Source organism: Chinchilla lanigera, unplaced genomic scaffold (genome assembly GCF_000276665.1).
Source record: "Chinchilla lanigera isolate Chin_1 unplaced genomic scaffold, ChiLan1.0 scaffold00018, whole genome shotgun sequence".
In the NCBI taxonomy this organism is placed as follows: Eukaryota; Metazoa; Chordata; class Mammalia; order Rodentia; family Chinchillidae; genus Chinchilla; species Chinchilla lanigera.
This window is the reverse complement of record NW_004955419.1, coordinates 24643306-24671280: the sequence shown is the minus strand read 5'-3', so window position 1 is coordinate 24671280 and position 27975 is coordinate 24643306. Positions and strand designations below refer to the sequence as shown.

The 27975-nt window shown below is 36.7% G+C and overlaps 1 protein-coding gene across 3 annotated transcripts in view; it reads left to right on the top strand.

Annotated features, from left to right (window-relative positions):
- LOC102010266 (lipid phosphate phosphatase-related protein type 1) overlaps window positions 1-27975 on the top strand; it is a 264552-nt gene that overhangs the window by 138139 nt on the left and 98438 nt on the right. For all 3 annotated transcript variants that reach the window (XM_005382805.2, XM_005382804.2, XM_013513312.1), the window contains exon 2: window positions 2389-2496. In XM_005382805.2, coding sequence (XP_005382862.1) covers window positions 2434-2496 — 63 coding nt within the window. In that variant the 5' untranslated portion in view covers window positions 2389-2433. The remainder of the gene's footprint in view (window positions 1-2388; window positions 2497-27975) is intronic.

Here is a 27975-nt window from a genome sequence, read left to right as displayed (position 1 = left end):
AAAGGGAAAGAAATTGCTCCAAGGGAAGGGACAACTGGGATGAGGGAAAGGAGAAAAGGAAGAAGGAAGGGAAAAATATATATGTATATAAAAGGATAGCTGGGATAATTGTACTGCTGGTGTCTATTGATCTTGACCAATTTTGCATGCTTATATCTGGTAATTTGAACAACTAATCTGAAGACAATGATATGCGATATAAGAACCATTGTTGAATTCCTACCATCTTGTTGAGTGAAGTTCTGTATCATTTCTAATGTTTTTTTAAAAATTACTTTTAATCACAAAACATTTAAACAGAAATTTTCCCCTGGAAGGTATAAAATGGCAATAATTAGCAATAATAACAGAAAAATTACTGATATGTGCTGCTCCATGTAAGAACCTCATAAATATTACACTAAATGAAAGAATGCAGATTCAGAAGACCACATATTGCATGAGCCTATTTATTTGAAATATCCAGAAAAGGCAACTCTGTATAGCCAGAAAATACATTAATAGTTATGTGGGCTTACAAGGTAATGAAGGAGGTGATAGTGGGGCCTAAAGGTGAATAGGAATGATAGTGCTTTGGAGGATGAAAAAACAGTTCTAAGCCATTTTAGGAATACTTGAACAGCTTGGTAAGTTTACTATAAGATCATTGAATTATATATTTGAAATAGGTGAATTATATGATACAGAAAATATACTTCAATCCTGCCTCCCACAGAGCTAGTTTATATATGATATGGCGGAGCTTGTCTTCATTACTTTATTGCTGACCCTTATTTTTGGAAAAGTCTTATAAAATACTAGATGTTTAATGTCTTCCAAACTTTTTCTAAAATTTTTCTTTTCATATTTATTGTACTGTCTTTAGCTGTTGCTAACAAGACATCTGAACTGTATATATTGATCAGTTCATTCTGAAGATATTTGGTTTAAGAGAAAAATAAAAACAGTACATAATTTTCAAACCAACTCAATGTGTAAAAGCACATATATATGTTAGATTTCTTTCTTAATGTAGAAAAATATTAGTTCTTAGATGCCAAAATAGAAGGGTAATAATTTATTCCGTATATTATTTTATAATGGAGAGTAGCCAATTTGAATTGAAAAAATAAGTTGCTTAGAACTTAAATACCTTAAATATTGTGATTGGTAGGGTCTTATAAAGCACATAATACAATACTAAATTTGATCAGAAAATATCTTAATTGAGCAAAATATGTTATATTCATATATCAATCTGCAAAAATGAAACCCATTAATCTGTACTACAAAGCGAAGTAGAGTGAAAAAAGAGGAAAAAATATGGTTTAAAGTTTCATTGTAGGAAATGGTAAGAGCAACTTAATAATTAAGAGAAATAAATCAAAGACATAAACATTAGTTCATCACCTTTTAAAACAGCAGCTGGCATTCAAGTAGATTGGTAATCCATGTGTCACACTTCTTGTCACAGCTCACAAGAACTATTGGTAGGAATGACTCAAAAACTGAACAAGTGAAAAACAGTGAGTAACTGTGTAGAGCAGCTCCATGAACCATTTACATCATAGCTTTCAAAACAGCTTAAAAGTTATTGAGGAAAAATTCTTTTTATCTTCCAAGCTTTATAAAACTCTGAAGTTTTCATTGCTATTACTAAAAAGAACAAAAATTAACTTATCTCCTCTTGCAGGCATATTTCAATTCAAAGCAAGACAGGAATGTTCTAATAAAATAGTTAACAGTAACCTGCTTTTGCCCAACCAATCCATTCTTATAAGTTCAGAGATGGTACTTTGCTTTTATTCATGTTTGAGTCATACACAGGGGGTAGGGGCCATCCAGAGAGACAGACCGTGGTGTACTAATCCAAAGTGGTTCATGGCTGCACAGTGAAGGGAGCAAGGCCAAATAACACTGAGGGAAGGAAGTCAACCTGTACTTGTATTGAATGTGGGTCCCAGAGGGACAGGCAAGGGCACGAGGAAACAAGCATGGGCAAACAAGGTTACAAACCGGGAGGTTAAGGCACAAGTTAGGGGAGTTCCATACAGAATGAATAGTAACAAATATTTTATACCAGACACTGTTTCATGGCCTGAGACCCATCCACTGGGTTAAGACACTATGCAGTTCTAGGAAATTAGAATTCTATTTCTTATACCTCTGCGCCCAAAGGACCTCCCTACTGGTGATTTCGGGACTAATACTATTCATAGCTATATATATTGTTTGATTTTCACTGCAATGACTGTAAGTCCAACTTGACTGTGTCATAGATCATTAGTTTGCATTGTTTATGCACAGCCTGTTTATCTAGAGGGTAGCTGATATTTTTATGTATGTACCTAAGGGACTTTTCAACATATGGCCATCACGCCGTGCAACTTATTTCTATTTCCTTTTCAGCCTGGAGAGTTTCAGACGGCGTAGTCTTGTTACATGATCTGAGAAATGGCTGTAGGAAACAACACTCGGCGAAGTTATTCCATCATCCCATGTTTTATATTTGTTGAGGTATGTGTATTTTTTAACTCTTGTGACCAAGTTGGAATAATAGTAGTAGAGTTCATGTAAGAATTTCAATTATTTTATAAAATTATGTAATCATGATTGATAAATTTTGATTGCATAAATATTAGTACATAATGAGCTATGCCAGATGATCCTTAAATAGGAAGCCAAAAACTTAGATTGTTTTTAAACCATATCTTTGGGGTACAGAATAATTTTTATTATGTTTTATTTATTTTCAGTGGTGATGTGAATATATTAACTGTGAAAGAAAATGCATTACGTTAATTAAATTCTTTTTAAAAAAATCAGTATTTTCTTTCAGAAATTCAATAAGACAGCCATTTTACTGATCCATTACAGTACTTTGTGACATTTTGCATTGGAGCCTAAATTAAAATAAAATCTTTGAATGGAGCATTTCCACTAGGCATTTTTGTGTAGTGAAGTAATGGAACCTTGCATGATTTCTTCTGATCATGAATTATTTTGTTGAGTTGCCCTAAGTGTGTGTCAGTGAACAATTTCCCCAACACCTTTTTAGCTAAATTTCCTGCACTCTTCTCACTGTACAACCCACTCTGTAGTGTTTGTTATAAAGGAACTTAAGACATGGAAATTCTATGAAATTTGAAATCATATGATTTTTAGAAAGCTTTTCTTGAGATGATCTCAGAATAAGACGCTGATTCACTGAAGATGTTATTGGTTTTGTCTTCAGAAGGTGAGAAACATCAAAGGGATTTCTTTTTCTTAATCCCGCAGATCACCTTTAAAATATGACAGTGTGGGGGTACACTCCCGTAATTCCAACACTTTTGGAGGCTGAGACAGGGGGCTGGAAAGTTCAAGCCCAATCTGGGTAATTTAGAAATTTAGTGAGACCCTGTCTCAAAATAAAAAAATAAAAAATGGGCTGAGAATAATGTAGCTCATTGTGAAAGGCCTGGATTCAGACTCCGGTACTTAAAAAAAAGGGACAGTGTAAAGTATCTGAGCTTCATGTCTAGTAACTGCCTGGAGAGTCTCTACACCCTGAGATCAGCTGTAGCTCATTCTCTGTTATGGTATTTTTTTTATTGAGTGTGGGAAGAACATGGATGTGGATCTGTTCTATGATCTGTGTGAAAATAGACACATGGGCTAACCTACTACTTACATTAGCGAAAATGTATTTTCATTACATGTGTTTTTTTAATCCACAACTACAAATTGTTCTGATTTTTTTTTTAAATTTAAAGTTATCTCTCCTTGAAATTACTATATATATTTTGAGCATTCTGATTTTGGGCCAAATATATGTATCTTTGGCTGACTCCTGAGTTTCACTTTATGAACATCACTTGGCAGTTTAACAATACTGTACTTGAACATTTATTCTCTGGTGATATTTGTGAACCAGTTTGTTTGTATTGCAGAATCAGGAAAAGACAGGAGAGAAGATTGGAACAGAGATGTTAATATAAATCAAGATCCATATATATTTGACCTAAGCTAAACCAATGAAAGGGTAAACAAAGAACTCATTTTCCAGCAATAGACCGTATTATTTATAGTCTGCTTTTAACTTGCTGAGCAATGTCAAAGACAGCTCCAATCACACAGTAACTACTATTGCATGTACTGTTGATTCTAGTTATTATTGTTCTTGTTGAAATTGTGATGTTAGAAAGTCCTTTTTGATGCTATTCATGCAGAAAGGGTAGAAGGTATAAAACTACCCTTTTAAGTATTTCCTCTCTTTTGTCATAAGAAAAATAAAGCTCTCAAATACGCTGGGGGAAATTGGGGAATAAGTCACTTGTCATCATTCTTATCCTCCCAGCAGCACATTTATTTTAAATGTTTCCAAAAAATCAATCAGAAACCAAATCTCAAAGTAAGAGAATTCATTTACTGCTAGAAGCTGTGGTCTCTGGAGGTTTTCAGTGCTCTAATGGGTGAATGATGAGCTTGACTGGTAGAGCAGCACCTAGAGAGATAAATTCATCGGTCGCTTCTGTAGCTTACCTTGACACAAACACAAATATAAGTCTAAAAATCTGGGAAAGGAAATACGGTTTACTCTTTTTCTTGCTGTAGCATTGTTCTTTGTATGAAAGTTTAAGATGTGTCAGTGACTTCCCTTAGAAACAGGCAAGAGAAAGAAAAAGAGAAAATGAAGCAGAACGCGGTAGAAAAAGTGAGAGCAGAGGAAGTAAATCTCAAAGTAGCATTTACAGTTCTCATGTATTACATTCTTCAAATACATGTAATTAACCTACATTGTTCCAAGCACTATAAAAGAGGTCTCAGAAAATTTGTCTCAACATAGCTAGGTTGAAATGTCGGTTGATCTCTGAATCTTTTTACTTTTGATTAATTACAAAAGAATCTGAGCACAGGAAATAATAACACAAAAATCCCTGCATCCACTTTAACTGCCTAAATTCTTGCTATATTTACTTGAAATATTCTTTCCAAGGAAATAAAATGTGAAGATATAGCAGAATCCTATGATTCTGGAATATATATATATTAATTTTATAACTATGTATATAAAATAACTATATTGTGAAGTTAGAGACTTTTCTACCCTACATTATTCCATCCATGTTTTTGTATTTTTTATATATGCATATATTCATAAACAATGCTTTAGGGAAATTTTACACAAGTGACATCCTTTTTTGTGGTTTTTCTCTGGTACCGGGAATTGAACTCATGACCTTGTGCTTGCCAGGTAGGCTCTGTGCCGCTGAGCTAAATCTCCAACGCACAGTGACACCTTTATAACTTGTCTTTTAATTTAACATTAGGTTACTGAGGTATCCAGGTTGGTAGTCTTTTTTTTTTTTTTTTTTTGGTGTTTTTTGAGAAAAGGTCTCACTATGCAGTTCAAGTTCTCAAGGCTGGCCTTGAGCTCACTTTGTAGACCAGGAGGATCTCAAACTCACAATGATCCTCCTGCCTCAGCCTCCCGAGTGCTGGGATTACAAGAATGCGCCACCATGCCCGGCTAGATCTTTTATTTTAATCATTGTATTTTATGCTATTGTGAAAGTATACCTTGCAAAGGACAGTTTGATTCATTTCTTTATTTGCTTAATGATTTTTAACTCATAATTTTTATTGAAAATATCCTTATTTCTGCCTTTATGTACATGCATGAGGAAGCTCCCTTAAATTGACACTTAGTAGACGAATTGCAGGATTTAATTATATCTTCCAGTTTTTGTTGCTGCTTTATAAGAATCACATCAACAATCTGTGTATCAGGTTTTTTGAAGAAACTTCTAAGAACTCTATTTTTAGTGTTAAGTAGGTTTGTATATGTCTTAAAAATTTTCAATTACATTGCTTACAAATAATATGAGATTTATTTTTTCATCTCTAATTGTTATGCCTTTAATTTTTTTCTTGTCTTATTGCTTTGGTTAATACCTCCTATGTAATATTAGAGACAGTGTAAAGAACATCCCAGCCTTGTAACATTAAAGAGTATTTCAAGTATACACCATTAAATTATAAGTAAATTCAGACAGTTTTCCTGTTCTTTTCTTGCTACATTAGATTATTTAATTTATTTTAATGCCATTTCACTCTTTTGTTGGTTATAAATTATGTTACACTTTTGTTCTTTAAAAAATTACTTGTAAACTTTAAGTATATATACTTGACTTAAAAAAAAAAACACTCCAAGATTAATCAGTAGCTCTGCCACTTTCTTAGACAATCAAAATGTGTTTTGAGGCCTCTTTGGGATCTTGTGTCATTTTTTTTGAGTTTTATATTTTCCTTACATTTTCACTCCTTTTTGCACTCAGAGCATTTTAGATTTAGCCACATCCATCAGTTGTCCATTTCATCTATGTTAATTTATTTTTATCAGTACATGTTTACGATACATAATGATTATATTCATAGTGTGGAGTTGGTACATTTACGTAACACATCTTAATTCATTTTTCATTCCTTCCTCTCTCCATCTCTTGATCTCCTTCTCTTTTGCAAAAGATCCACCTCCTCTTTTCCAGTTATCTATCAGTTGTTCTTTAGTTTCTTTATATTTTGGGTTTCTCACATAAAAGAAACCATGCAATTTTTAAGCTTGGGTGTTTGATTTATTGCACTAACATTATGATCTCGAAATGCATCCATTTTCCCACAAATAAGCAGTTTTCTTGACTACTGTTGCTTGTTTTATTCCTCCCCTCTTTTAATTTTTGTTGAAATTTGTCTTTTAGTAGTTCCTTTAAGTGATATCTGATAAATAACATTCTTAATATTTATCTGAAGTTATCTTTATATTATAATTAATCTGGGCCACGATCTACCTTGGCAGTGAGTTCTAGATTGAGAGTTTTATTTTTCACCCTTATAACTTTCACAGTCTTATTCAACTTTCTTTTCCTGGTCTTTATTGTTTCTGGTGAAAAATTGTCTCTTATTACTTCTATTTTCAACAGATTTCTCTCTCTCTCCCTCTCTCCCTCTCTCTCTCTCGCTCTCTCTCTGGTGTTCTGAAATTTCTACACATGTGACAAAAGTATAATAATCTTAACATCTACAGTATAACTTGTTATTACTAATGAGAAAAACATTCAGAATTACTAAAATTCCAAAATGATCCACAACAATCTTTCAGGTCAATACTTTTTTGCTTTTCACTAAAGTGTTTATACTAAAAGTAAAAAACAGCAGGGCTGAAGTAGACAAGTTAGAGGGAGTTGGAAAAAGAGAAAAATTGTTCCTTATGTGAACACAAGAAACTTAATCCTCTTATCCTCATTTTTTACCCTTTGAACGCAGTTATATTAACTTTTGGTCAGGATGAAGGCTTGCAGAACAAGCTAGTTAAAGAATAAAAATAATGACCAAAGAAGTTAAATAAATTCTCTGCATTTTTTATCTTTAGTCTTTGAATCTCCCTTTTCCTTCTCTGCCTTCTCTGTCTTCCACTCTCCCTTTTTCTCTCTCCCCGCTTTCTTCATTTTTTCTTTCCTTCTGTTGTCTCACCAACATGTCCTGCACTTGGCATTCTACAGGAAGATTTCTCTGGGGAAAAACACACTCAAATTGGCGACTGAGACATTTGAAAAATAAGACAGTGAAGTGTTTGAGGTCTCCTGTGTTCCTCCACAACCAGTACCAGATGTGTTTTTCCAAAGTACTTAGCACTCGATGTCTCTTTTGACAGATTTTCCCAGATACCTGTAGATTCCTCTCAAGACAATTTTACTGTATTCTTTGTAAAATCATGAACAACTCCCACTGTCAAGTCTTTGTCAAATGTGTCTGTGATAACAGCAAAACTCTAAATGGAGCTTAGCTTTCTCACTAGACAATATTAAGTGCCAGAAATGTGGACACAATGTATGCAGCTGCGGCTTGATGGGTTCATGTGACAGTTTTATCATTTTGAGCATTACTTGTACTTGCAATTTTTATTGCCTGTTTTTGACAATTCTATTTTCTGATTTTAAACCTACCAGGTGATTGTTACAAATCACTAACCTGAAAATAAATAATATCATGAAGCTTAGGGAGAGCTGGATGATTCTGAGGTGTTCTCTGGGGTCAGACATTAAGAGATTTCACATCTTCACTTTGGGGCACAATACCATTTTACTGCTTCTCTTGTTTTCTGTGCCTTTATTGTAGAAAGAAGAATGTCTCTTGCCCTTCCTTTCCAAAGCTCTTAGCTTTCAGGTGCTTAGATTTAGCAACATCAATTGCCTTATTTCTGAATCTTGAATTGCAACTCCGATTTGTACATTTAAATTGCACAGAGAACTTTATCCCCTTTAATTTCTTTAAAAATTTACAAGTCATCAAAAAAAAGCACCCTCATATATAATGGAATGGAAAAGGAAAATAAACTGATGTAACATCAGCATTGTGGGCCTGGGTTTTGGTTCTGCCATTTATTACCATTTGAGTTTATGTAAACTTGGTTTAGTTCTTAGACCTCAGTTTCTTCATCCATGAAATGGAAAGAAATACAACTTCCTCAAGGGCACTTTGGAGAAGTTAATGAGGCAATGCACCTCAATATGCCTGCCAATTAATAAGTGCTTAACACTTGTAACATAAATATAATTGAAAAATAACAGGTCCTTCACAACAGTTGCTAAAAAATTAATCAGCCATACACATGTATGCAGTACACATTTTATCTCTAGAATGAAAAACCCTCACTCTGAGAGAGCAGCTCTAGCTAATTTTATCCCCATATATGTGACATATCTGGGCTCAAATGTTTTTGGGATATATATTGAGATTTTACTGGGTAAAGTTTTAAACAAAATAATGAAAAGTTTGTCTCCATTAATTTGCTATGATAAATACTAATTATAAAGTACTTTCAATTCATTTTCTCATTAGCATCATTTGATTAGTATTTGCAGTATTGAGTTATACCAATATTCAGTTATCTATTATTCATAGCATCACAATACCTATGTTAATTTTTAAATGAGATATTATTCTTGCCTTTAGATGTTCTTCTGAGTGAGAGCTCCTCATTTCTAAAGCATTGTGTTTCTCTAAGTTGGATATTTTAAGATCAAGGTATAAGTTAAAATAAATTATTACAAGAGAAAAGGGAATAAGAAAATGGATCTGGCCTTGGAGGACACGGGGCTTTGAGGGAAATCTGGTGTTTAACCTCCAAGGGAGGCATGGGAAGTTGATCCTGCAAACCTTCTACCCCTCACTATCCTATAACATCCTCATCCTGTTTTCCTTAGTGACTCTTCCTCAGCTTGTACTTTCAAAGATAATAGTGTTAAATGGATAATCAATACTTTGATGCTAATGGAATATTACATTATTTATCTATGTGCATGAGCCCAAACATTCATGCTAAGATAATGACAAAATTTGAACTGAACATGTTGGATTTTTCAAGGGTTATACTATAGAGCATCTTGTCTGATGCACTGTATTATTTTTCACAGGTACCAAGTGAACCCATTCTTTGTGATGCATTTGTCTTTCATAGAATTCACCATTCCTTACCTAGAATAGGAACCAGGTTGATTAGTCAGTGATATTTGTAGTTAGCCAAACTCTTTGTATTTCATTTGAATCTTAATTCCAATTGCATGGAGCACAATTTCCAAGCCAGTGCAATACAGTCATCATTTATTCTTAAAAAGTACATTTTATAAAAATAGACTTTATAAGAATACTCACTTTGAAGAGAAGGATATATAAAATAATCTGTAGAGGGAGTAGCTTAGCAATGTGTAGCAAAAAATGTGAGGCTTTTTATTCCTCTTTAATTCTAAAAGCATTCTCCTCATAAGAATATCTCATAGAAATGATCATGAATGTGACAGCTATTTCTTTAAGAAGACTTACTAGAAAATGGTTCATAATGATAAAAACAAAAACTACAATATTAAACTACAGGAAGCTTATTAAAGACTAAAACATTCTTGTCTGTTCATATAGTTGAACATTATTCCTCCATTAAAATTACATTGTAGGAAACTATGTAATCCTGTGAGAAAATAGAGTAGATTGATAAGCATAGGGGATGGAATGGGTCCAAACAGGATCTGAGATCCTGTGAATAGGCATAGCAATCACAGGATCAGTAAGGATCATAACGTCACCCTGTTGTTCACACCTGCTCACAAAGATTCTAACAGCCTCACAGTTTCTCCAGTTAAGGCTGAGATAGCCACCTATGCTCTTAAAGCAGTCCCGTAGCTTTTGTGGTCTGGAGAGGTAGCTGTCTTTTTCTTCCTCATTTCTCTTCATGCATATCCATTTCCAGAGGAAAGAATCCACAGAAAAGTGCCTCACATTGCTATTACTAGCGTTGCTCACAGATAGGATTCTAATATCAAACCACTAGTGCTTTCTGTACACCAAGTTAGTGCTACAGCCCCTTTCCAGACACTTCTGAAGGACGGTAGTCACGGGTAATCATAATGAGGGCAGTACTTTGAGGAGCGCACTTAGCTGTACATTTTGCTTGGAAGAAAAATGACCAGATGTGTGACTATATAAATATTCATGGACTATAGCCAATAGTCTAGCTGGATGGCCAGGGACTTGAAGGACCATGGCTGGAAAATTAGTGACAAATATATCTGGGGAAGAGCCACACAGATGGGCCTCTCACATGGGTGAAGGATGTAAAGATGTTTTTGTCCCATGTAAATGCTCAGCGGAAGAGGAATTTAATAATCAAGTAACAGAATGAATCCTTTTGTGGATAGTAGTCAACCTTTTTTTCACAGTCACCCCTGTCATTGACTAATAGGCTTATAACCAAAATGATCACAGTGGTAGGGGTGGATGCTATGAATGGACTCAGCAACTTGGACCATTGAATGACCAGTGTACCAGCAGCAGAGACCAATACTGAGTCCCCAGTATGGCACCATTTCTTGGGGTGATCAACCTGTGATCTGGTGGTAGGTTGATTATACTGGACTGCTTCCACCATGAAGCAGTACCTTGTTCTAACCTTCCTGGCATAGAGGGTTATCGTGAGTATGGGTTTACCTACCCTTTATGGGGTTCTGCCCATACTACTATTTGTGCACTTATAGAATGCTTCATCCACCATCATAATATTTCTTATGACCAAGGAACATATTTCTTGGCCAAAAAAGTGATACATTGAGCTCATGTTCATGGAATTTGCTGATATTACCATATTACTGACCACGCAGAAGCAGCTAGATTGATAGAAAAGTGGATTGGCCTTTAGAAGATACAATTACATTGCCAACTAGATGGTGATACCTTGCAGGGCTTGGACAAGGTTCTTCAGAAGGCTGTTAGTGCTTTGAATCAGCATGCACTATATGGTACTATGTGTCCCATAGCCAGGATTTATGGGTCCAGGAATCAAGTGGTGGAAATGGAAATGGTACCACTCATCATTACCCCTAGTGACCCACTAGCAAAAGTTTTGCTTTCTTTCCCAGATCTTGTGCTCTAATGGCCTAGAAGTCTTAATTCCAGAGGTGAAGAAAGACTACACCAGGAAGCACAACAATGACTCCACTGAAATTTTCCCCTGTTCATGTTGGGCTCCTCATGCCTCTGAGTGTACAAACCAAAAAAGAGGTTATGATGTTGGTAGGGATAATTGATCCAGACTATGAAAGGAAAATTAGACTATTACACCACAGGAAGGGAAGGAAGAATATACTATAAAGGTACTTCCTAGTGTTAACATGCTGTGTTACTAAGGTCAGTGGGAAACTATAACAGCCCAATCCAGGCAAGATGACAAGTGGTAGAACCTTCAGGAATGAAGGTATAGGTCACACCACCACATAAAGAACCAACCCTGCTCAGGTGCTTGCTCAAGGGCAGGGGAATACATAAGGGGAGGTAGAAGAATTTAGTTGTAAATACTAGCTATGACCATGATCAGAAATCAAGATGATAATTTTTCTTATTTTGTTAATATGCTTGTGAATATATACTCATGTATTAAGCAGGTATCTTTGTTTTCTTTCCTTGTAACATAATGTTGATAGATGTAGTATTAATGCTAAGTATTGTTAAATCTATATTATAACATATAAGTTATGACATTCTAGAAGGGTAAGCATCACCCAAAGAAAACCTTTACCTTCTGTCTCATGGAGGGAATTAGTAAGTTTCTGTCTGCATACAGGATAGTTGTATTATGTAAGATGTAATTATGATCTTGGCTGCTGTATTTGGAGAGTGAGTATGTTAAAAGGAAATGTATTTCATTGTCAGGTTGACAAGGGGTGGATTGAGATGGTTAATTGTGATATGTGAACTTGAATGTATTTAGAAATACCTAGCAGATTAGTAGGGCACAGTTCTGGGTGTGTCTGTGGATGGTTGCGTACAGGCTACAAACTGAGTAAAGAAAACGCACCCTACATCTATTGGTTAAATTTACTGTGATTTGGAGATGTTAATTAACTTGCCCAAGGTTACACAGTGAGGTATGAACTGAATTTACAATCAAACCAGTAACTCTTCACTCTGTTATAGTCAATGGGAAATTATTCATTAGCCAAATTTAAAACTATAAAATTTATTTCAAAATGTTTACAGTGAGAACTACTTAATGTGCAGTGTAGTATAACTTAATGTATTTAACATGCTGTGAGAAGACTTTAATAGGAGGCTATCCAGGGCCTACAAAGATTCAGAATCACCTGTGTGAAGCGGCCACGCAGCATCTCAGATGGAGTTAGATTTTAGACCAAAACCCAGTGAGATGCCATTTAAGTGAAGGTGTTGGCTCATGAGAAGACTGCTCTGGAAAGAAGGGGCAACTTGGCACAGACCAGGACCTAAGAGGTACTAGAACATGCACTGCTGAATGAGATTCCAAATGCTGGAGCTTAGAAGATAAGGTGGGGAAGAGTAGCAGAAGAAACTGGGAAGATAGACAGACCATGAGGAGTCTTAAAGGCCAGTTATGCAGTTTATTTATTCCTGAGCCTTGGGAAACCAGAACATTCCTGGATATTTTAAATCTATTCCTTCTCTAGAAACATGGGATGGGAGAAGGGTGAAGTGCTTAGCTGAAGACCTGAACTGTGGAGAGGAGACAGGAGCTCATATTTTCACTAACTGATTACAGTAGGAAACATCTCTCCCCAGACTGCAGAGTATTTCCCAGAGAGGAGCAGCTGTGATGTTCTTCGGGCCCGCATTGCTCACTTTCCCTAACACATATTTGACAGATGAGAAGGAAGTGAAAGAAATTTCATGTTATTGAAAAACTCCTAAGCATAACACTTCTGAGAATTGTTCTTAGAACTATATTTCACCTTTTAGCATAACTCAGGAAGATAATCTCAGTGACTGGCTTAGGTCTGATATGCTGCAGAGTTGTTCTGGTTAATGTACTGGTTCTCTGCGGTAGAGGCTTGAAGAGTTTTTCCTAAGATTCTTAACCAGCATGTGTAGTACAGTGACTTCGTTCTCTGTCCCAATATCAACTCTTCTAATCTCCTGAAATGTTTACTCCTTCAGCAGACCATGTATTGGAAAGTATGGTCCCTCCAATGTAGCGTATGTGATATTTTTTTTTCTGATGCATCTTTAATTGAATGTGTGAGTTCCAAAATTGTAACTGCGTATAATTAATCCAGCCAGACATTCATTTTATTTTTGTTGTAAATAACTTATATTTTCAAAGTGGGGAATAGGAAAGTGAGGTTACATTTGTGGTCATCATAGTGTTTTCTTCTCTCTGGGGCATTATTTAGCATATGTGAGTTAGAATTAATAGACTTTGGCTTCACCAACACAATAATCTTGCTGTGGCCCAGAGATCACCCGTTTTGAAGTGATTAGGGTGCTTGTTAATATTCACTTTCCTGAAGCCAAGCACTAATCTTAATCAGATAGGAAGGAAAATTGTTATAAATTTGTATTTTATACATTTTGTTGGTCATTCCTATGTCCAGTAAATTTGAGAACCAAATCATGAAAGAAGCTCATATGGAAATGTATACATATCAACTGCATGGTACAGCTGGTGCTGTCTGCGTCCTGTCCACTTTATCTCTGCCCACCCTAAGGGCCCTTGAAAATAGTCTGGAGTATATGGGATTCTTTGTCCTCTGCCTGAGACTGCTCTCTGGTGGTAGAGACATGCTAGGGGTACAAGGTGAGCAATCCATTATTACTGGGGCATTAACACTCCCAGAAGGAACTCTAAACCTAGGAGGAAAAGTGATGGTTAGTAAAGTAATCCAGCTTCTTCACTCCTCAGCGGGACAGTTCTGAAGAGAGTTTGCTATGGTCTCTGACAGGTCCCCTGCAGGATAGAATGCTTTTTGCCTACAGTGATAACCCACTCATTAATGGATCTTATTGGCACAGAATATATTTGAAGTAGGAAAACTTTATTTCAACACAATTAGGTGATAAGATTTGGAGAATGGAAGACACAAAATTTTTAGAAATATGATTGAGGCAACATTTTTAAATCTGAGCCCTGTGTAGTCCCAAGTACTTTATGCTTAATTGCAAAGGAGTTGGTGTAGGCAATTTCATTTGTCACATTATGTGCTATCATTTCTTTGTGAGTATTCATCTTTCTGTGAAATCTAATATGTTCAGCATCTTTCTAAACGATGTACTCTGGTCATTTAATACTAAATACTGCAGTTTCCCTTGAGAAAACCCTTTTCTATAAATAGATATTAATTGTATATACACTGAATGGAACTTAAATAACTTAGAAATGAATTTCTTTAGACAATGGACAAAAGAATGTGTACAGAAAATGAAAACATTTTAAAGACTAATTCTTTCCTCAAGCGACATATTACTTGATGTAATCTTAGTCTTCTTGCATTGCTAACAGAACACCTGATATTGGGTAATTTATAAAGAACATAAATTTATTTTCTGTCTGTTTCTAAACTGGCATCTCACTGCTGCTTTACTTGGACAGAAGGAATGTGCAGAGAACTGGAAGGGTTGGAGAACTTGGAGTTCATGACATCTTTTTATTTATCTATTTTTTTTTAATTTTTATTTTTTCTGGTACCTGGAATTGAACTCACAACCTCGAGCTTGCCAGGCAGGCGCTGTGCCGCTGAGCTAAATCCTCAGCCCCAAGTTCATGACATCTTTTAAAATCCAAAATAGTGGGGCTGGGGATTTAGCTCAGTGGCACAAGCGCTTGCCTGGCAAGCGCAAAGTCGTGAGTTCAATTCCCAGTACCGAAAAAAACAAAAACGAAAACAAAAAATAAAATTGAAAATAGAGACCCAGATTTTCTAGCAAATGGGAAGGGGACTGGAAGATGGAGTGGGGAGGTGAAAGGGGAATAAAAATAATTGAGCTGTGTTAAGTAGACATACCAATTTTCCACGGTGAATGTAATCATTATGTACTACAAACGTGTACAAATAAAAATTTTTAAATGAGGACCTTAATCCCCTTCAGGTGGGAGGAGCCTTCCTTGTTGGATCACCTCTTGAAACCCCTACCTTTTAATGCTATTACATTGGCCATTTGGTTTTAATACCTAAATTTTAGAAGGAACACATTCAAACTATAATATCTAGTAAGTTTCTTTCAGCCAACATTTCTTCAAACTCATTTCTTCCTGTTCTACTATATGTCACTTTGAAGCTGAAATATTAGTATTCTCTTTTTTCAACACTTCAAGAAAAAGCATGATAGTTGGGAAAAAGTTTAAATTTGAGGGTCTGGTAAAGTAACTATTACGACCTTCAGAAGGTTACTGAGTGTCTCTGAGTTGCAGTTTTCTCATCTATAAATGGATAGCAGTACCTGCTTTACTAGGCTATGTTAAAGAATCTTTAGAATCTTATGTTATAGAATCTTTAGGATGCCTTGCACATGGCAGATACATGCTCAGTGATCGTTTGTTCACAAGGCAGTCCAGTTAGACTTATACATTATGAAAAACAGCATTTTTTTCAGGTCAGGATGGCTTGAGGTTTGCTATCACGTGGTCTTAATTCACTTTATTTGGTTCTGTGCTTTTTACTCAGTAACCCATCTTGGGCCATGAGAGAGTTATTTACAAGATCTTGTGTAGTCAGTTCTGTAGCTGAAAACACTCCACTGACTTTGGCATGGCCATCAACTCAAGGGAAAACTCCAATGGCTGACTTGTCAGCTTAATGATGTACACAGAATTTAACTGAGCAATTTGTTTGCTTTCCACAGAAATTAGTCTATTTTGACAAAGCAGAATGAACACACAGATAGTTTTGACATTCTTCAAACACAACATGCAAAGTAGTCAGTTAATCTTATCCAGCCAATGTAGGGGGTTATGTGCCTACTCTTGCTCTAAAAACAAGCTCTAATTGAATGAAAAATTTCCCTTTGGATGGATTACTCAAGTTTGCATTGCATAAGCAATGGCAGATTCTCTGACATGCATTTCCAGAACCTTATTTGTTTGCTGAATGGGTGTGATGGTATTACTCAGCCATTTGGCTTCTTCTTAAACTGTGGAGAATTTCATTATGAGTTTTGGTGGAAAATTCCACTCTTATTGTGAGAATCCTTCATTTGTGAAAAAGTCTTTGTTGCATATCCCAAAATATTTTGTCTGCTCTTGTATTAACCTATATGATTACATTTGTAGAAGCTTTGTTCTCCACCCCTGGTTTCAACCTTTTGAGGGCTGCAACAATGTCTTTTTGTCTTCACAATCATGGACACCTACTGCAGGACAATGATTTGTACAGTGCTTGTTTTAGTTTGGACTCCTCTGGAAATAGACCCTAGCATAAGGACTTGAATGCAAGTGGTTTGCCTGGGTGGGGTTACCAGAAAGTGCACAGAGAAGGCAGGGAAATGGAAAAGGAATGCAGGTAATATGGAGAACATGAAGAGTAAGTTCTCACTGTAGAGATTTGGGGCTCAGTGCATGCTGGAGACTCCTGGGAGGCTGCCTGGGATGTGCTTCGGAGTTACCCACCTGAAGGGTAAGGACCTGGAAGGTTTACCATGTGGTTGCTGCAGTTGTTGGAGGTTTACTTCCTGGTGCATTGATTCTTGACCACTTTGGCCAACCCTGCATGCAGCCAGTGTACTCCTGAACCTCAGAAAACCCTCAGGCTGACTCATTCTTGTAAGAAAACAGCTAGTGTCAAGGGATGACAGCAGAGTATTCAGTTACATCTGCGGTAATGCTCAGTAAACTCTTTACAGAATTGGATGGAATTTGCCAAGAGCTGTAAGAAATATCAAATGACTCTAAGACTTCAAATCATTGATTTTTTACTCACCTCCTGCAGATATGTGTTTTAAACAGTATCAACTCTATCAGTGCTGAATAATCTAGTGGCAGAGCCAACTCTACAGGCAGCAGTGAGATAGTTTCTCTTCTACTACAACACTGGTATGTCTCCTATACCCAGGACATTTTGCAAATGAAGCAATAAAACTACTTTAAAAAACAAACAAACTATATGGGATCTCAGCAGAGACAAGGAAATAAGGACTCTTCTTTTGGAAATGGTGCCATGTCCAAAGTCGGGGAATTTGGATTTTCATCTTCATTTTTATGTGACCCGTAACCATGTGGCCTTGAATACATCACTTTAAACCATCTTGAGGGGCTGGGGATTTAGCTCAGGGGCAAAGTGCCTGCCTGGCAAGTGCAAGGTCGTGAGTTCAGTTCCCGGTACCGGAGAAAAACAAAATAAAAAAACAAACAAACAAACAAAAAAACAAAAAAACCATCTTGATTTCACTTTGCCCATATGCAAAATGTACAGGTTGATCACTAACATTTGTTTCAGTTGCAAAAATGTATTAGTCTATGAAATAAGACCATGAGACTTGAATATGTTATGTGGATCAAGTATGATTGAAAGAAGAAATAAATACTTGCACGTAAGGGCAAACACACATATCTTTCTGTAATGTGTGTATATGTCTATCATGCAGTGGATTTTACTCCAAAACTTAAAAGAAATTATGCTATTGCAAATATATTGTTTTCAAATGATTTTTCCCTGAAAGTAAATATCTTCTATAACTAACAAATGGAAATATATTTTCCCTATATGGGCACTGGGATCAAAACAGGGAAAGGCATTTGAGAAAGAGCTCTGTCTTGATTTTATGATTGGCTTGACTAAGTTGTCTGTAAAGATGAATGCCAGTTGAAATTTTGTGCAAAAATAATGTAAGGTTGTTTTCCCAAGTGATGCAAGTTTCTCGTAATTTCCTATTTGTCCTCTGGAACTCAGTAGGATTGTGGTAGTATAAAGGGATTTCCTGACTGTCATTATTAAAAAAGAAAGAAAGCCTGCAGTTTGTTTGCTTATTGAGCCTACATTGGTCTCATAACCTAGTAAATTTAATCTTTTATCCTATTTGTTCATGAGGTAGAATGGTATATATGGAGTTGTAGCAACAGCTCAAACCCACCAGGCATTGGTAGGGCTCACCTGCCCCAATTTGTATCCTCTTGAGAACTTTATATGACATTGTGAATTTAAAAAGTCAGGTATTTTAAGACTAGGGTAAAAAATCACATTTTGGTGGAGAAAGGAAGATTCACATTCTGAGCGAGCACTATCTCAGGCATCCCTGGTGTGGCCTTTTACCTGGACCGTTATACAGAGTTCTTAGGCATGGCTTATGCTCAGCTGAAGATGCAGAGTATTATTAGCTCTGGTTTAGAGTCACTGAGTATTCTGCAGCTGCTGTCCCTCTGCACTGGGAAAGCAAAGCCACAACCAGGCCCTTCTGTAAGGGCTTGGTCACTGTGGATCGTTTCGTCTTCTTGAAAAACAACTCCGCTCAAAACTGGGCCTTCAGGACCTTGAAAGTATTGACTTGGCTTCTAAGTTTCTCAAAGAGGTCAATATTCTCTTACTGTGCTAATAAGAATGTCTGAGACCATAAAATAAAAGGTGTTGAAGTCAGATTTAGCATTGGAATTTTTTAATAACTGAGGGCATCTACATAAAAGAAATGTGTTCACTTCAGTCTAACCAAGCCTGGTACAAGCCATAAAGTTAGTGATGTTCAGTTTTACCAAGGTCCCTGAGGTTCTGAAGTTTAGATTCTGTCTTCTGCAGGAAGGGCTCTATGCGTGTGTGTGTGTGTGTGTGTGTGTGTGTGTGTGTGTGTGTGTGTGTGTGTTTCTGTTAGCAGTAAGAATGATAATCAGCCCAAAGCTGTTTTTTAAATTTTTAAGGTACTCATGTTTTCCGTGCTTTTAAATCCCTTTTGTAAGACCAAAATGGAGTCATATAAACTCGCAAAATTCTTTGAGTGCATTTTTTCCTGCATTTCCCTACCCTGAAAGTCTTAGAGCAGTCGTGCTAAAATCTCAATTTCCATGATAATCAATAGAAGGATTCCAATGGAGAGGCCAGGCTGTCCTCTAAAGGACTGAATTCAGAGGAAGTGGCTGATTAGGAATCTACACTGTAAATAATTACCCTATTGATGTAAAGTGTTGTTGGTAGGTGATCTTATTTGAGAAATACTATTTTAGAGGAGTTCATATGACAGATGTTTTTGAAAACCAAGATCTTGTTAATACTAGAAAATGGATGTTTCTAAGAAATGAATCATGGATAATAGTTTGTCATCTACAGGATGATAGGAAAATAATCAATAGTATGAGATGCTCACCTGAAAGTAATTGTGGTTGTTTGAGGACCTGTCTGTGGTTTGTTTTATACTGTGTTCACCTTTTTTTTGATTTTTATTAAGTTCCAAGTGACAATTCTCTTCAAATATGACAAAAGTGGTCACTTAAAAAGCTATCATGTTGTGGACAGGCCTGTGATCTTAAAGATGTTCAATCAGATTTTACATAACCATCATTTTTAAAATATATATTTATTGAAATATTGTTGCAGTCGGCCCCACACCAGGCACTGATGTGATACCACATTTCAACTCTCCCCATCACTGACATATGATGGTCCCGTGTGAAATCCACAGGCCTAGACAAGCATAAAGTTTGTTAATGCAAAGAGTTGTTGTCTACTTAGTCTGAGTTTAGGCATCATAACCTTCACTGCAATTTTTTATGAATAGGATATATTTGTGATGCATAATAATTGCATTCATCTTGGAGAATTAGTGTATCTACGTGTGGATCCTGGTCATTTTTACTCCTCCTTTCCTTCTGCCCCTTTTCTTCTTCCTTTCTCCAGATCCCTTCACATCTCTGCAGATCTACCTTCTTGTTTCCTGCCATTTGTCTTTGATTTTCTTTCTTTAAATGATTTATATTTTTGGTTTCTCACATAAGAGAAAACATGTGATATCTAACCTTCTGTGGTTGATTTAGTTCACTTAGCATTATGGTCTCTATTTTTGTACAAAGGACTCAAATTTATCCTTTTTATGGCTAAGTAGTACTTCTTTGTGTATATATACCATGTGTTCTTTATCCATTCATCTGTTGATAGACATATAGACTGATTCCATAATTTAGCTATTGTGAATTGTGTTGCTGTAGGCATGGATAGGCATGGGTGCATATAATATGTCTAATTCTTTTTTTTTTTTTTTTTTTTGGTTTTTCTCTGGTACCGGCAACCGAACTCATGACCTTGTGCTTGCCAGGCAGGCGCTTTTGCCGCTGAGCTAAATCCCCAGCCCCAACATGTCTAATTCTTTAAAGAAGATTCCCAGAAGAGGTGTCGTATGAAATTTCTATTTTTAGCTTTTTGAGGAATCTCCATATGAATGTCTGTAGGGTGCTGCTAGTTTACATCCCCTCAACAAGGTGTAAGTGTTCCCTTCTACTCACCACCTCAGTAGCATTTGTAGTTCTTTGAGTCTTTGCCGACAGCCATTCTTACTGGAGTAAGATGGACCCTCGCTGTTGTTTTGATCTGCATTTCTCTAATGGCCAAAGACACTGAACATTCTTTCATGAGCATATTGGTCATTTGTACTTCTTTCAGAAGTGTCTATTCATTTTGTTGTCCATTTCTTGACTGAGTCTCTTAATTTGAGAGTCTAACATGTTTAGTTCTTTATCTATTCTAGCTCAGTAGTGTTCTGTTTGAGCCGTAGGTGGCAATTTTTTTCCCATTCTGTAGGGTTGTTTTCCACTTTCTCAGTTGTTTTCATTACTATGCAGAAGTTTTTTAAATTGATGTAATCCCATTTGTTGATCCTGGGTATTATTTTCTGTGCAGTTGGTTTTGTGTTAAAAAATCCTTACCTGTGGCTTTGAGTTTTACCAGATTTTGTTTCAGCAGATTCAGTGTTTCTTTTTTTATATTTGGATATTTTATTTTATTTTATTTTATTTATTTTTATTTTATTTTATTTTAGTACAGAATGAGAGATACAGGTCTACATTCATTCCTCTGCACATGGATGACCAGTTTTCCCAGAATCATTTGTTAAAGAGGCTTTTTTCCACATACATTTTTGGCCCATTTGTCAAAACTCACATAGCTGAAAGTGTGTAGGGTTGTTTCTGCATCCTCAATTCTATGCCATTGGTCAATATGTCTGTTTTTGCCTAAGTACCATGTTGTTTTTATTGTTGCTACTTAATGTAATTTAATGCTTCCTTCTTTTGCTCAGGACTGCTTTGACTGTTCTGATTCTCTTCTAGTTCCACATAAATTTTAAGACTTTTTATAATTCTATAAAGAATTCCATTGGTATTTTGATTGGAGTTGTTTTAATTCTTTAAATACCTTTTTTTTGGTAATATGGCCATTTTGACAATATTTGTTCTCCCTACTCAGGAACAGAGGATGGCTTTCTATTTTGTTTTTTAACTTTTTTATCAGGACATGTTTGCAGGACATGTTTATAATCATCTTGGGGGTGAGCACATGTACATAACACAGCTTCTTTTCCTAATCACCCTCCCCTTGTCATCCACCTACCTTTCTCCTCCACTAAATCCCCTGTCCCCATTTTCATTGTTAGTGATATTGTTAATCTTAGCTATGTTTATGACACATAATATTTCCATGTGGCTTCTTGTGAATGGCATATCTTTATTTCTACTTATTTCTCCTTCCATTCCCCCTCTTCCCTCACCCCTATTCTCCTGGACCCCTTTCCATTTGCAAGAAATCTATTTTCTTGTCTCCTATCTATCCTTCATTATGATTTTTGTTTTGTCTTGCCTTACTTAAATAATACTATTCAGTATTTAAACTTGTATGTCTGATTTAGTTCACTCAGCATTATATTTTTGAGGTGCATTCATTTCCTCAAGTTTGTCCTTCTTTAATGTCCTCTTTAGCCAGGTGTGGTGGTGCATCTTGGAATCCCAGCATTTGGGAGGCTGAGGCAGGAGGATCATCTCTAGATAATGTCCTCTTTAATCTTTTTTTTTTTTTCCAAAACACTGTATTTTTTGTGATAGAGGTCTTTCCTTTCTTTAGTTAGATTAATTCATAGTTATTTAATTATTTGTTGAAGCATCTATGAAGGGGACTGTTTCTCCGATTTCCTTCTCAGTGTGTTCATGCTTCATATACAGGGATGCTTTTAATTTTGGGGCATCTAGATTCAGGTCTAGATTCACTTATTTTGTATCCTGCCACTTTGCTGAATTTGTTTAGTAGTTTTAAGAGTCTTCTGGTGGAGATATTTGGAACTTCTATGTAAATGATCATATCATCTTAAAATGTAGATTGAGTTCTTCCTTTCCTATTTGTATCCCTTTTTATTTCTTTATTTTGCCTGAGTGCAGTGGTAAAATTTCAAGTATTTCATTAAATAGGATTGTGAGAGTAAACACCTTTACCTTGTTCTTAGTTTGAGAAGCAGTAGTTTCGGATTTTCCGCATTTAGTATTGTTTGACTGGGTTTGTTGTACATAACTTTTATCAGTTTGAGGTAAGATGTTTCTATACCTATTTTTATCAGGGCTTCTTAAGTCATGAATCAGTGTTGGATTTTACCAAAGGCATTTTCTCCCCGTGTTAAGATGATTGTGTGATTTTTTATCCTTACTTGTGTTTGTGCTGTATATTTCATTTATTGATTTAAGTGGAAACATCCTTAGATGCCTGGGATCTAAGATCATGATGCCTGTTCTTTTTAATGATTAGTTGCCCTCTGTTTGCAGATATCTTGCTGAGGCTTCCATCTGTGTTCATTAAGGAAATTGCCCTGTAGCTTGTTGTTATTGTTGTGGTAGGGTCCTTGTCCTTCTGTGCATATCTCATTTGCTGGGCTGTCTCCCCGTGGAAAAAGAGCTGGATAGGTGGACACTGGGCACTGACTGGTAGGACAGGTACTGACTGCAGCAGCCTGGCTGCCACTCTTGTACTCAGCATCTTCCCTAAGGGTATTAGATCCTTTCCCAAGAAGGTATGTATACCAGACCTGACCTATAAGCAGTGCCAGGACCAAGAGGTCGCCATACTTCTTTCTCTCAACCCTCCTGATACTGGAATTCATCTGGGGGGGGGGGGTTCAAGTTGCCTTTCCATGCCTGGGGTTTTGTCCCCCACTCCCCACTGCTCAGCACCTGCAGATCTTGGTGTGTGTCTTTGGAGCATCTTGTGAGTGCAAATGCTTGTAAGATATCAATCAGTATTGGTTCAGTGGATGAATAAGTAAAACTTTAAAGAAAAATATAAACATCTAACCCTCTACTTCACTTATTTCATGTCCTTTGTATCAAATGACTCTCAAGGAAGTGTATCTGAAGAGGAACAGTAAGAGTTTTGCCATTTTGATGCATTAAGAGTCCATTTGTTCAGTTCTGTGACCTGAGCTCTCTCCTGGAGCCTGGGACTCTCTGCTCTCTGTTTAGGTGACTTTCTTGTCTTTGCTTTTGTTACCTGAACACATTGCCCATGGTTTTCTTCTTCCACAGCAAGGGGCAGAGGTGGGGATGGAGGAAAGGATTTGTTTAAATTTCAATCCTTTGTCAGCAGAGCCTCTGCATCAACAGGCAAGAAAGGAAACTCAGTTTACCTTCTGAGTACAACACATAGGTTTCCTTGCTAAACTACATGTCTAACTGTGTTAGCTAATTAGATTGTCCCCTGCAACTAGAGGTACTGTACTCTGCTGTACCTAGGAGCACTCTTTTGCCAGACATGAGGACTTTGCCAGGGCAGGAGTTGATATCCTCACTAAGAACATAGAATTAATCACCAAGCAACCCCTCCACAGTCAAGCCAGGATGTAGTGTAAGTATAACTTTCTACCATATGGGTGCCATCTATGCATTTCCATTCTAGGTTGATGATGTGGATGTGCAATCAATACCTACATATTTCTCCTCTGTAGTTTCCATTATCTAAATTATTTGCAAAATTGTATTTTTGCAATAAGACTTATCCTGCTTTTAGAACTGCTTTTTCATTGTGTGTTTGTCTCTCCATAAACTGTAGCTTTATGTCTGACAAATGTAAGATATCAATAAGTATTGGTTCAGTGGATGAATAAATAAATCTTTAAAGAAAATTATAAACGTTTAACCCTCTACCTCACTTACACATAGTTTTTATTGGAAGTGGAGGGGAGAAAGACAGAGAAGGAACTAGAAGCACTAGTCTGGATTGACTTGCAGAATGGTACCAAGAACTACCCTTTGTTCTTTAGTTGTAACTGGATTGGAGGAATTAAGCAGAGATTTCTTCAAACCCTTTGTTCTTTGGCTAAGTTTTCCTCAAAGCCAAGCAGGGCATTGGAAGTCCTCCATATTCTGAGTAGTTGGATCAAATACCTTTATTCTTCGGTTCTGAATGCATTTTATTTATTTTTTATTTTAAAGAGAGTAGTAAAAGAAAAAAAGAAAAAAAAAAAAAAGAACCATAGCAGCATACCCACAGCACAGACATAAACAAAATAAAGAACATTAAAAGTGATACAGGATTTCCAGATGCATGAGCAGGGGCTGTGGTGTGAGAAACAAGTAGGGAGTAGCTCTGAAGAATGGAGCCCAGCCTTCTTCCCTTGACAGCAGCTCCCCTTATCAGGCTATGTGGCAAAAGGCCACCCTCACTCACCATGAGTAACAGCTTTAGAACTAGTGGGCTATATCTTAGCATACGAAGTGATGGAATCACGACCTACCTGCCTGGTCCTTCACGAATTCTGATCCTGTGAGATTGTCTGAAAGCAGGAATAGTCACTAAGGGGGAATAGAATATATATTTAGCTGAAATTTGGGGATAACGAGGAAAGTGGGACCGGAGAAGAACTTCCTAGAACCCAATAAGAGATCCCAAGTGGATGGTAAAAAGCCTGTCCTACCTACAGGGTGTTTTGTGTGAGTTATACAAAATTTTACATGTGAAAATGAATTAAATTTCATGTGAAAATCCGTGTTCTTATACCTCTTAAAAATGGGAATAAGTGGAAACTTTGGGATGACATCACATAGAGCAAGCCTCCTACAGCTGGGGTACGGCTTCCCCTTTAAAAGAAGCATAGGGTTGTTGTTAATCAAGTCCCGTTACTACCTAACACCTCTCACGTTCTCCCAGTTTCACTCATTTACATTCATCCTGGTAGGTTGCAGAGATTTTCATTTTTGCCTGTGGGACGGATTTAGGATTTTTAGAGACAGCCTACACTGCCTATTTCATTGACAGTTTGGAAATGGCTGGACAGTTATTTCTCGAGTCCGCTGGATAGAACCAAATGCTCTGTAAGGGTGTGATTCACCCATACTGATAAAGAACCTGTCAGAGACACATGGAGAAAGTCTTTCCAAACTGAGCATTGGTCACTGGTTTAGAATTTCCTGGTGATACTACTGGTAGCTTTCCTACTGCCTTATAATTTTTTACTTTGTCAACACTATTTGTGCTTAGTCAGTTTGTGCTGTCTTTATGTAAACACTCCGGCCTCTTGAGACATTGCAGCACTGTTTTCAGTCTTTATACCTCAACCTTCATTTGTTCCAAGTGGCAAAGTATCTTTCTACTGGAAAATTTTCTTAGTCTCAGTAAATGTGTGTCTGTTATTCATTAGGATAGTCTTGTTAAATCACTGAATATTATATCCTCTGGACAGAATGAATTAATACATTTGTAAAGGTAATTCTACTAAGTATTTTTTCCATAGCAGTCAGAAAAAGGAAATAGAAAATTTCAAATGAAGGCTTTGGAGAGGTTTTCTAAATGTCCACACAGATGCTAAGCAGCCATAAACTGAATTTGGTACCATTCACATTTGTAAAGTAGGACCACCTCCTTTAGTGGCTCTCCCTTTGGCCTGCCTGAAAGGGACTGGGTGAATGAGTCACCTAACCTGGCCATCCCAACTGTTTTCTCCGTGCCTCAGTTTCTTCTTTCAATCACTAGTAACCATTTATTGAGCACTTTTGGAAAGTATTGGACAGGAAAAAGGCTTGCTCTTGGAGAGGTCAAACTTATAAGAAAATATGCATCTGTGGCTCTCAAAGGAGGACCCCTGATGAATAGGATCAAAATCACTTGAAGACTTATTTTAAAAAGCAGATTCTCAATGGCCACTCCAGATGTAAGGAACAAGAAGATCTAGGAGCAGGGCCCTATATCTAGTGTTCTAGCAAGACCACCAGGTGATTCTCACACATGAAAGTTTGAGATCCCAAGTGTTTTGCAGCCTATCTATAAAAACTAAACTTCAAGTTTCTCTACAAAGATTCCTGTAAAACAGAATAAAGTGTGAGATCTATGGCATTTAAAGAGGCAAACTTTTTTCCTTTGCGCATTTTTTCTGTCTAGTAGATATGTTTGCTGTGTGATATTTTAGCATAGATATGTTATAGACAGGACCAATCTTTAAAGTAATTGTGGATGGATAAGACATTTTTGCTCCTTATTTATCTCTTTGTTTAAGGTCCTTTCTCAATTTGGTGGGGGGGCTCTTCAGTTTACCAGCCTGTGCATAGCCCAACAATCTGCATTTTCTCCTAAAAAATCTTTTCTATTTTCTGTATACCAGAAAAATACGGGGGCTGGGGATTTAGTTCAGCGGCAAAGCGCCTGCCTGGCAAGCGCAAGGTCGTGAGTTCGGTTCCCGGTACCAGAGAAAAACCAAACCAAACCAAAACAAAACAAACAACAACAACAAAAAAAAAAAAACAAAAAAAAGAAAAATACGACTGACCAAAATAGCTACTGATATTTGACCTAAAACATGACAATACATAGGGCATAAAACCTGCAACATATTTAGAACAGTTGACTGCAGTTTTCTTACTGGTGAAAGAATTAGATTTCCACATCAAATGAACGTCAAGGAATCTGGCTATCTGTCCATTTTTTCAGCTATTCAGATAGTCGCTCTAAGAAATTACTACAAATATAACTTCCAATGCGAAGTTTTAAAAATACGCATCCGCTGTCTTCTGGGTCACCACCTTGCTGATCTCATCATTTGCTCTGTCGTTAAGATTGATATTGATTCCCACAGATGTTCTGTGGAGGGACTGTTACTTTAGGTTTGTGCCAAGAAACAATGGTGCCTTAAATATAAAGAGTGAGTGGTACTTCCTGGAAGTATGTGCATTACTTTTGTACCCACTTTACTTCAGATATAGAATTAGCTCTAGAAGTATAAAACCAAACATACTGTACATTTTCTGTGTCCTGACAATTATTTTAAACTGTAATCATCAACTCTGCTTTGCTAACCCCACAGGGAGTGGTTAGTGCTGCAATCAAATACAATGACATTCTGCTGAAGGCTAAAGCACATCTGGCTTATGAGAGTGAGAGATGAGTGAGGTATCCCTTTCACAGAAATTAGTATGACCCAGGCTATTTCTTCAGAGCACTGCAGGGATCTTGTGGTAGAACACAAGGACATGTGTAAATAATGACACAGACAACTGGAGAACTATAAGTTCTTAATTCAGGGAGCTCGGGGGCTCAGGGATCTATGGGCTTTGTGGGGTTTGTAGAAAGTAACCAGTGGTTACGAACACTCTGAAAAGATATATCAGTGCATGCTCTTTCCCAGTGTGCTCTCCTGAGTCCTGAGAAAGAGATACCTCACCTAGATTCTTTCCTTCCTTCCTTCCTTCCTTCCTTCCTTCCTTCCTTCCTTCCTTCCTTCCTTCCTTCC